At 40.7% G+C, this 11,081-nt stretch overlaps 1 protein-coding gene across 1 annotated transcript; it reads left to right on the top strand.

Annotated features, from left to right (window-relative positions):
• The first annotated feature begins 1,558 nt into the window (after positions 1 to 1,558).
• ACTA2 (actin alpha 2, smooth muscle) lies at positions 1,559 to 10,942 on the top strand. Its single transcript, XM_015866808.2, has 9 exons — positions 1,559 to 1,671; positions 3,929 to 4,100; positions 5,626 to 5,754; positions 6,199 to 6,309; positions 6,796 to 6,880; positions 6,962 to 7,123; positions 7,356 to 7,547; positions 8,505 to 8,686; positions 9,478 to 10,942. Exons 2-9 carry the CDS (start codon positions 3,972 to 3,974, stop codon positions 9,619 to 9,621), a joined length of 1,134 nt encoding a protein of 377 aa, XP_015722294.1. The 5' UTR covers positions 1,559 to 1,671; positions 3,929 to 3,971; the 3' UTR covers positions 9,622 to 10,942.
• The last annotated feature ends 139 nt before the right edge of the window (positions 10,943 to 11,081 follow it).

Here is an 11,081-nt window from a genome sequence, read left to right as displayed (position 1 = left end):
CCACAAAGATGATCAGGGGGCTGGAGCACCTCCCCTATGAGGACAGGCTGAGGGAGTTGGGTTTGTTCAGCCTGGAGAAGAGAAGGTTGCGGGGTGACCTCATTGCAGCCTTTCAGTACCTGAAGGGAACTTACTCCCAGGAGGGGAGTAAACTCTTCGAAAGGGCTGATAATAGCAGGACTAGGGGAAATGGTTTTAAGTTGAAGGAGGGAAGATTTAGGTTGGATGTTAGGGGAAAGTTCTTTACTAGAAGAGTGGTTAGGTCCTGGAACAGGCTGCCCAGTGAGGCTCATGATCCAACACTTGTTAACTTCTGTATCTGTGCCTCCAAGGCAGTTACATTCTTTAGAAGCTCCTTTTCTTAGAAGTTAAATTCCTTTTGGTGTCCAGTCCATAATTCTTCCTATCTGCTGTCTTTACGTGTTGCCTTGTACTCAAATCTCTGCATCAGAAGAAATCCCAGAATTGTTGTATGGGAAATCTCTTGCATTAAGACCTCAGTTAGGCAGGACTCCATAAGCAAACACATCATGCTTCTCCCTGTTGCAACAAGACTCACAAAGCAAGGATTGCATTTAGATTCATGTGTCCTCCTTGGCTCATGTGCGTAGGCCATTTTTGAATTTGTAGTGGTTTAGTGATAGAGCTTAGAGATGCTAATTTCTGATCTCCAGTGATAACTCAAGGGCAATGTATTGTTGACTGTGAAAGGGCTGCTTGTGAGACACAGTCTGCCTAGAGAACAGCTGGCTGTAGCCATAGAAATCCAGCCCTCTGAAAATAGCTCATACATTGAGAACCTTTGCTTTAGTTACTAAAAATATGCTCGGGGCAAAGTTAGCTGGAAGTTATGAAATTCAACAACTTTATTACAAATGTTTTGAGACAGGAGTTTACAATTTGTGTCCATCAGTGGAGCTGACACTAGGACAAAACTCTTCCACAGTTCCTAGTGCTTTGGAAATAAGCTGATGGAGACAGGATATTGATTTTCACCCATCACAGGCTATGAGGCACCATAACAGTCTGTCAGGAGAACACTTACACAACCTTCAAAGACCTTGCCATGAACCCTATGTAACAGCAGGTACCTTTTTCAGTATCCCTAAGTGAGGACCTTTTAAGTGAATTTGTGACAAAATTCGGCAGCTGTTTAGCTTGCCAAAAGTATTTTCATTGCTTTGGCCCAAACCTTTGACAAAAGCAAAGTGTCTCCTTAAAAATGCCTTCCCTGTTACAAATGTCTGCTCTTTCAGTTTTCACTGCCTCTTGAATGTAACTGTGGAGGCCTGGACCTCTCTCTGTTGTTCGAAAGTGTGCTCTTTCTGCCAGAGAGTGTCTGCCATGGGCACGGTTTTCTTGCTGCATTTTAGCAACACTCCTGACGTTCTGCAGTGTTTATCTTACACAGCTGAAAGTCTCCTCCTGTTTCATGAGCTCTGCATTGGAATGCAGTAGAAGGGACTCAGGGCCTGTGGCCACCCAGATTAGAGGTTTTTGTAATAAGGTCCCTATATGGTTTTGTTAGAGACTTCAGCTCTGTCTCTCTCGTCTCTGCTCCTTGTTTGGGAGGCTGGTGGGAGGAGAAGAGCTGAAGGGGCTATATAACCCTGGTGCATCTGGATACAGTGCACCATCCTAGAGCTGCTACCCCAGCCAAGCACTGTCAGGGTAAGTGGCACTGAACCAACAGTGTGATTTATGGTTTTCTGGATTACTTTAATTATGTAATGTCAAATGGAAGCTATTCAGGAGGATGTACTGCTGTGCTGCAGTTTGCTTAGGCATTTCTTACTAGAATTGAATTGGTAGAATGCTTTTAATGTACAACGCTGAGTTGTATTTGTTTTATAGCACTTTTTGAAGGGAAATGGATCTGATGATTTTGCCGATTCCACCAACACTCCAACATCAATATTAAGACACAGACTGTGTAATGGCACAGCTGGAATTTAAGTGAACCTGTGTGCCCTTGGGGAGTTAGTTTTGGACAGAACAGAGTTCCTGAATGGGTGAATTTGCATGCTGTGTAATGGTTTCTCAGCAGCTTTGCTTTAGTGCTCTTAAATAAAGCTTAAACTGACATGAGTGTTTTGGAGTGTGACTGTAAGAGGAGCTGGAAGATGAAAAATAGCAGTATCTAGTCTGATGCGATGAGGGTGCATGTGCATATATATATACATCTGTCTATGTATATATATGAAACTGTGTTCTACAAAGTGCCAAACATTTTATTAAAGGTTGTGTTACACACAGCGTTCCCTGTGAGGCTGGAGTTGTTCTCGTGATAGCATGCTGTGAAGGCTGGGAAAGTGAATGATTATCTTTCACTGTACAGCAGATAGAAGTAAGAGGCTAAATACTGTATTAATTGCTGGGGAGAATGTTTTCCTTTATTCTGCAGTGCTGAGTGACTTTTGCTGCTGGAGGATGTTACTACTGCATACCATGACAGTCCTGAGCTGTAACTCACTCCTTGGAAGCAGTGTCCTGCCTGAATGATTCAGTTTTGGTTTTCCAGCTTTTTGTACTTTATTACTAAATATGGTTTTCATTAGAGTTCACCAAGCTCAGAAATGTAGCCTTTCCTGCTCCCTCCTCCCCCCTCCCCAAAGTGATTTTTGGCATTGCATTCTCTGCATTGGTTTGAGCAAACCCCCTGACCTCAAACTCTGTTCCAAAAACAGACTGTTGGAAAGCATATTTCCTAATTAGGAAATGGTTTGTCTAAACCACTCTGTTCATTCATGTTAGATAACAATTGTACTCCATTGACTAAATGCTTAAATATAAAGAGCCTGTTTTCCCAAGAGTTTAATAAATGCAAAAATTGCAACCTATTTTCCTTTCCTGGGAATAATGACAAAATATCTGGAGCACATCAAGGTGGGATTTCCTTGTCTGTGCCTTCTCCTGGGAGCTACAATGCCTGTACAGAACTGCAGCCTGCAGTGGCAGCCCAGCAGCCATGTCTTGTGGCTGTGAAGGGTCAGCAGCGAAGGGTTCGGTGGAGGCTGTCCTTGCTTGTCCACCTATGGTGGAGTCCGAACGCTGCCTCGTGCTCCCATACTCATCAGCCATGGCTCTCACTGACTCCACTGCTGCTTTGTCCTGCGCTTTCAGCATTCCCATGGCAGTAGGTTTGAGTGGCTGCATGAGGAGCCAGCTGGGCTGCAGGATGACATCTGTCTCCTTTAGCTGTTAACACATTGCAATTTGTTGAACTCTGCATGGAAGTCCGGGTTCCCAGCTAGTCAAGTGATTCCCTGACACACTATAAATTGTGGGCAAATAGTTTTTCTCAAGTGCCGGTATTCAGGGCTTGTTTCCATAATTGACTTTAATACAAACCCTTTAAAGCATTTTTATTACCCTTGTTATCTTCCTGTTGCCTGAGGAGAAAAGCAATTTCTGTTTTAGTGAAGCAGGGAGCCAGCATAAATTACTCTGTTATTCTACAAATGCAGCTTATTAGCTGGTTTGAAATGATGATGGAGCACATACTATGGACAGTTTTAAAACACACGCTGTCCTTGACTGCATTTTAAAGTCAGGTTATCATCTTTCTACATGCTTCAGTCTTGTCAGGATGATAGAGGCAGGGGACATCAGGCTGATTCTGATGCAATGGGACCTTTGTTTATGCAGCTGTCAGTCCAGCAGTCATCTTTATCTCCCACCTACTCCCCAGCGGTGGATTTCCGTGACTGAATTTAGATAAACATTTGCTGTCTCAAAGCTGTTATTTACTTGTCTGTCCATGCAGCAGGACTGCAATTGTTCTATGGAATACCTTGAATTATGTCTGGTGCATACAACCCTCCTGAGCATCAGTTCTTTTTATACCATATTCACTCTTATGGTGATACCTCACTTTGTTGTTTGTTTGGTTTTTTTTTCAATTATTCTTTTCCTGTTGTTTTCATAGGGCTGTTTTCTGCTTGGAGCACCTGCAGACACTGACATAGAAGATGTGTGAGGAGGAAGACAGCACTGCCCTTGTCTGTGATAATGGGTCAGGGCTTTGTAAGGCCGGCTTCGCTGGGGATGATGCTCCAAGAGCAGTTTTCCCCTCCATCGTGGGTCGTCCCAGGCACCAGGTGATGAAGTGCTTTAGTTATTCCACACTGGGCTTGGACACGTGCCCCATCCCCAACTCTCCATCCCAGAGTTACCTTTTCCTGCATCTGGGGCTAACCAGACGGTCTGAGTAACATGGTATTTATAGGCAAAATGTGTCCAGCAGTCCAAGCAGATTAGTTAGCCTTGTGAGAGGAATCCTCAGTTTCTTGCACTTCCTTCTATGCTCTTTCTCCCTCTACTTTGCATCTCCCAGAGAACTTGGGGAGTACAGGCAGTTTAAAAGCAAAGGATACTGGAGAAATATCTCCAATTTTTGACTGCTCTAAAACTGACAATAGATGAAATGCAGGGAACTAAGGGAGGAAGAAGAAGTTGTCAGTTTGCTTCCTATCAACCTTCCTTCTACTTTTAACTGTGTTACAGACACCTCTCTGGGGTTTCTAAGAATTATTTTCTTCTTCTTAGGTTTTTTTTTTTGTTTTTTTTTGGTTTTGTTTTGTTTTGTTTTGTTTTGTTTTACATTTGAGCATATGATACATTCCCATCAATTTTAATAGTTTGCAAATTGTACTTATTAGCTGAGTTGTTAAACACAAGGTTGCTGAGCCATATCAACATTATAGAGACCTAGAGTAGCTTAGCTTGGTCATTACAAACTTAGCTGGCTGCTGGGTTTTAAAATCCATATCTTCTGTGTCACCTAAGGACATGTTGAAATAAGAAGAGATAGGCTGTAAGATGAGTCACTTTATGCACCCTGCTAATAAGTTTTCAAGCCATTGAGGGCAAGTGAAGTACGTGCCTTTTGGTATAGCCTAATTGAATTTGGTATAGCTTCTAACTGAAGCTTCTGAACATTACCATGATTTTAAAAAGTAAATATTCAAATGTTATCTTCTATAGACAGGATTAATTATATTAATTGCTCAAAAATAAATCAGACAGTCATAAAAGGAAAATATACAGCAGATTTCTAGCGTCTTGGAGCACAAAATGACTGAAGTTCTGGTAAGAGTGTTAGGTAGTCAAAGCATCCTACAGTATACTATTTTTAACAGTATTTATAACTTAAAGCATAGAGACTACCGTACATCCAGAATAGTTTCCAACTTCCTGTACATAGACTTGGAAAATCTGAATTGTGTATTGCCGCATTCTGGCCCTTAGATGGCAGTGTCCCCTTCCGATGTCTTACACTTCAGCAGACAGGTTATCCCTGAGTAACAACAAAACAAGCCTATTACTCTATTTCATCCTGATGAATTTAACACTGTACTTCTTCTGTGTGAATACAATTGAATATCCTATAAAAAATGTACTTGTTTGCTGTTTACTTTAATTGTAGTGGAAAAATGAACTCAAGAGATTTGAGTTGGCTTAATATTCCATTTTGGAAATTAAAGAACAATTGATTCTCCAGTCATTAGTATTTATGAAGTATTTGGTAATTTGTATTATTGGCAACTGAATTTATCTCAGCTGATGTAACTATTCTGTGGCACCTCTCCTCGAGAGACTAACTCTATTTGTGTTATTTTATAGGGTGTGATGGTTGGTATGGGTCAAAAAGACAGCTATGTAGGTGATGAAGCTCAAAGCAAGAGAGGAATCCTGACCTTGAAATACCCCATAGAACATGGCATCATTACCAACTGGGATGACATGGAGAAGGTACATCAGTACTGAAATAATGTGCATCATTGGTAGACAATCACTTGAACAGAATGTTTAACACATTACTTGGTAAATTTTAGATGAAAGTGTTGTGCTGTCAGGTGTGGTTTAATGAGAAGCTTGTTAGCAGCAAGCTGTAATTAAGCCTGTGCATTTCCCTTTCCTGTTATAAGATTCTATTTATTTTCATTCATTTTTGTGCCCTTTGAAGATATAGATTATCATTAGCAATGATATTTCTAACCTGAGGATTGAGTGTTTCCTTTTCCAGGTACCTTGGTAATTTCTACCGAGGCTGTAAGAACAAATGCATGCCAAACATACCTTACCATTCTCTAAAGTCCTATAAGCAGAATGCTGGAGCATTAAACCTGCCTGAAAGTCATGCTGAGCTGCTAGTTGATGGTATTTTTCTCCTTTGCCTTCTGTCATTGTCCTCAGATCTGGCATCACTCCTTCTATAATGAGCTCCGTGTTGCACCTGAGGAGCACCCAACTCTGCTGACTGAAGCACCACTGAATCCCAAAGCCAATCGAGAGAAAATGACCCAGGTAATCTCATCCTGCAGCTATGGAATAATTCCAAGTTTGTAGATTCAGCAGAGTGTGAACATCATCATTTCAGTTAGCTGTGACGACTTGAATGTTCTGTAGTGTTTATCTCTCAGTAAGGGAAAATAGAAAGTGACTCTGTATCTGTTTTCTGTGTTATTCCATTTACTTGAGAAAGTCTTTGTATCAGTTTTGGATGTGAGAACTCCAGTCTGTCCAAGTGTTGTCACTTTCATCTTTTTCTGTGTGTGTGTCCAGGCCTACTATAAAATGATCTTCAATGTGTCTGTATTAATACATCGTAGATATAGATCAGATACAGAGGGGTCTGAAAGGACAAACATTTTATTCAAATGTATTTTCCTTCCTTGTTATTACCAACCATCACTAAATATGAAAAAATTGTGTTTTCCCTTTTCTTTGTTGTAATGCTACAACTAAGCTAAAATCCCTACTGCTAAGCTAATTATGTTAATTGCATTTCAGATTATGTTTGAGACTTTCAATGTCCCAGCCATGTATGTAGCTATTCAAGCTGTTCTGTCCCTGTATGCTTCTGGACGTACCACAGGTAGGCTTCTGGGGGTGGCACTGGTGTTCAAAACAGTTGTGTGTGAGCGTCTGAGTGTAATCGTGTGTTATCTTCTCAAAGGGATTGTGCTGGACTCTGGGGATGGTGTCACCCACAACGTGCCCATCTATGAAGGCTATGCCCTGCCCCATGCCATCATGCGTCTGGATCTGGCTGGCCGTGACCTGACAGACTACCTCATGAAGATCCTGACAGAACGTGGCTACTCCTTTGTGACCACTGGTAAGGACGTTCTGCTAGATGAGAAGGGAAGTTGTTTAACATGCAATGTTTCTAGTGGCCTTAGAAGGAATAGCAGTGGTTCTGCGGTTGTTTTATTATCAAGAAAGAATCTAACAGGGAAAAAGTAGTTTCTCTGCAGGACTGGCAGAGAGGATCTGTGTTATAATGGAGAGGATGTTGGAGAATGAAAGTGTGGCTGAGTGCCATTCTAAAAACTGAATCTTCTCAACAGCGGAGCGTGAAATTGTCCGTGATATCAAGGAGAAACTGTGTTATGTGGCCCTGGACTTTGAAAATGAGATGGCCACTGCTGCCTCTTCCTCCTCTCTGGAAAAAAGCTATGAGCTTCCTGATGGCCAGGTCATCACCATTGGAAATGAACGTTTCCGCTGCCCAGAGACTCTCTTCCAGCCATCTTTCATCGGTAGGTTGCATGACTGTTGTGCTTTGCTAAGCTGCTCATAAATATTGAGTCTCTATTTTCTTCTGATTGTATCCCACTTCTTGCTCATTTAGATATATACCCAAGTATGTCCCCGTGCCCATTATAAAATAATCTTTCAGAACAGTACTATTAATACACTGGGAGGAACTTTATGTCAAGCAGTAAAACAAAATGCTTTCTCAAAATAAACCCTGAGTGTTTATTTCTGGCTTTGAGCCCACACCACTTTGTATATTATGTATTGGTTACTATGAAACTTTTGGCAGCAGAAACACTTTTCTAAATAGTATGAGGGTTATAGTCTGAATGTGCTTTCAGAGAGGGATTAAAAAACAAACAAACAAACAAAAATCACTACTTTTATTCTACTGATAGACTGTCCCAAAATCTGAATCCAGAGTGCATCACATTTGCATAACAAATCAATGGTCAGGGATGCAAGCTTGCAGCAAGGTCACATAAAAGTCCAATTTGATAGAATATCAGCTCAGAAATAGATTAAGTTACTGAATAATGAGAAGCATTGGGACATGTTTTGACTGTTTTGTCTCTGAGCTGGCTCAGTTTAAGAAGAGCGAAAAAAAGGGGGAAAAAGTAAGAACAAGAAAACAAATTATTCCAGCACCATATAAGGAATTCTCAGGACATATGAGGTTGTCTGCAAAAGCCTACTGGAAACTGTATTGCTCCATACCCATAGAGTTTCTTCTCAGTGAGGAGTTGAGTGTGTACACAGGGGTGGTGAAGGAAGGCTGTTCCTGAAGGAGCTCCCTAGTAAATAATTCAAACAGATGCAGAATGACTTTTCATATTTCAGCAGGCTTGAAGACTGTTGTCTTCCAAAGAAAAACTGCAGCTCACACTGTCTGTTCGGTGTTAACAATTTAAATCTCTGTACGGAGTTGCTTTCTCAGAGTTTTGCTGTCATTTCCATAGGGATGGAATCTGCTGGCATTCATGAAACCACTTACAACAGCATCATGAAGTGTGACATAGACATCAGAAAGGATCTCTATGCCAACAATGTGCTTTCTGGTGGCACTACAATGTACCCGGGCATTGCAGACAGGATGCAAAAGGAAATAACTGCTCTAGCTCCCAGCACCATGAAGATCAAGGTACAGTGCAATTATTTGTAAACTACTTAAGGAGGCATGTAAAAAATCCTCAAAAATCTAACAAAAAAATAACAACTCTTTACAAAGGGCTTTGTACATATTTTTAGTCAAGTCTGTATGTTCTACTAAATCATCTCCTGGTAACTGGACTAGTTACCCTGGTTGCTGAAAAAAGAGAGGAGCCTTCTCTCTTCTCCCTTCCTTCCTCATGCTGTGTTCTGCAAACTGACCTAGCAAGGCCAAGGAAAAATAGCATGGAATCAGCAACATACATTTTTGTAGAGCAGCAACTTCCTCAGCAATTTTTGGCTAATGGAATTCAGGTGTAGGAAATGCTGCTTCTGTCCTTGGCTTATAAGTTAAGAAAAAGACTAACAAGTTATTTGTCCTTCTGCTGCTTCAGCTCTCCCCTTCTTTGCTTTGCAAACATTTTGTCAGCTGTACCACTAGGAATGTTCCGTTGGTCTTTCATTCTTCCAGTCCCCCCTGGGCTACCATTAATGTTTGTCTCATGCCATGACAGTGGTTGCCTCCCCTTTAATCTTTCATGGTCATGAATGCACATACACACATATGTTGCTGTGTTGGGCAGTCTGATTCAACCAGAAGAACTAAGGGTATAGGCTCAGACTCAGGAAACAACTTTGTAACTTCATGGCTTGCTGCAATGGCTAACTGACATTAGTGCTTGCATACAGTGTTTTCACTAATATAAAGCATTACTGCTTTAATAGTTTTGTGTAACAAATTCATAGCTTAACGTTGTGTTTAATGGTTTCATTTCTTACCAGATCATTGCTCCTCCTGAACGTAAGTACTCCGTCTGGATTGGAGGCTCTATTCTCGCCTCCCTCTCTACCTTCCAGCAGATGTGGATCAGCAAACAGGAATATGATGAAGCTGGACCATCCATTGTTCACCGCAAATGCTTTTAAATCGCTTTATCCTTGTATTCTTTTTAGATATTACTGTGAATGTATTCAGGAAAATACATTCTTAAATTTCATTCCATAAATCTTTCATCGTAATGGCTGGTTAATTGGATATGGTGTATTTTTTGGAATAAATTTTAAATATCCAAATGAAATTGCTGCTCCTATTTTAGAGATGCAGTTGCGGAGTTGCCATTACAGCTGGTGTGAAGCTCCATCTTGTGGCGTAAAGTTGTTACTGAGCTGTGGGCTTAGAAGTGGTACCTGTTGCCCAATGGTATCAACACCAGAAAACACTCAGCTCCCAGCCTGTACGGTGCCAGTGTTCAGCCTTGGTATGCATTTCAGTCTGCAAGCAGAACTAGTCATGGTGTTCCCAAAGTTCTGGGCATCACCAGAGGGGAACAGCATCTGCTTGATACCAGGAGGAGCACGTGTGCTCTGCTTTGCAACTGCTCTGCAGAAATATTATCTGTCCACATCACTTAGCACTTCACAGCTACTGTGCTGAAAAAGGCACTTCTTATATTCTGTGGCCCAGAAGTGTATGATGCTTGACATATCTTTTCAATGATCATTTTATTTTGTTTTATTTTTAATGGAAATTAAACCTTCTGGGAGCTTATCTATGTTCTGATATTAGCTTGAATAGGTGACTTTGCTATTATATGTCCTCAGAATGAGTGTAGCTTACATTGTTGTGATTTTCAGCAGAGTCTAAAGGGTAATTAAGCTGGCTTAATACAATTGCTCTTCAGAAGTTTGTTTGTTTGTTTTTCTGGAGGGGAGGATGTAATGTAATCAGAGCAGATAAAATGGTTTTAGACAATGTTCTTTTTCTATGTCTTTTCTGATTCCACTTATTGTCTTAAATACATTGAGACTGATTTTAAGAGAAGCATACGCATAAATGTTGAAGCCAATACTGCTGTTTTAGAAGTATATATAAATAAATAAATATATGTTTATGACCAAAGAATTAATTGAGACAGACCTGAAAAAGGTCAGTTCTAAGGACCTTGCTGCAATCCATATTCATTAGAGTTCAGGATAAAGGATACTATTTATTATTGTTACTTATTTTTCTGCCTTAAACTCAACTGTTTACTTACCTCACCTACCTGTTACTCCTTACTTTTCAACCTGCAAGCTTTTTGCAGCTACACCTGTTATTTACCACAGCTGCACAACTGCTGGGTTGCAGATCTTGTCCATCTTCAGATTCAGTGCATATTCCATACTCTTTTTTACTAACCTTGTTATTTAAAGTCTAGATCATCTAGGTTCTTGGAACAGATACTAAATAAACTCTTATAAGAGCAAATACCTTTGTATGGTTCTTCCTTTTAACTCTAGATAGATCTTTTTTACCTAACTCTAGCCATGTCCGGGAAATCACTGTCAGGATCAGAGCTTGATTTCAAATCGGAGTTTCTGCTAGAGAGTTGCTGGAAAAAACACAG

Source organism: Coturnix japonica, chromosome 6 (genome assembly GCF_001577835.2).
Source record: "Coturnix japonica isolate 7356 chromosome 6, Coturnix japonica 2.1, whole genome shotgun sequence".
In the NCBI taxonomy this organism is placed as follows: domain Eukaryota; kingdom Metazoa; phylum Chordata; class Aves; order Galliformes; family Phasianidae; genus Coturnix; species Coturnix japonica.
The sequence above is the reverse complement of the archived record's forward strand: the minus strand, read 5'-3'. Positions and strand labels throughout refer to the sequence as shown.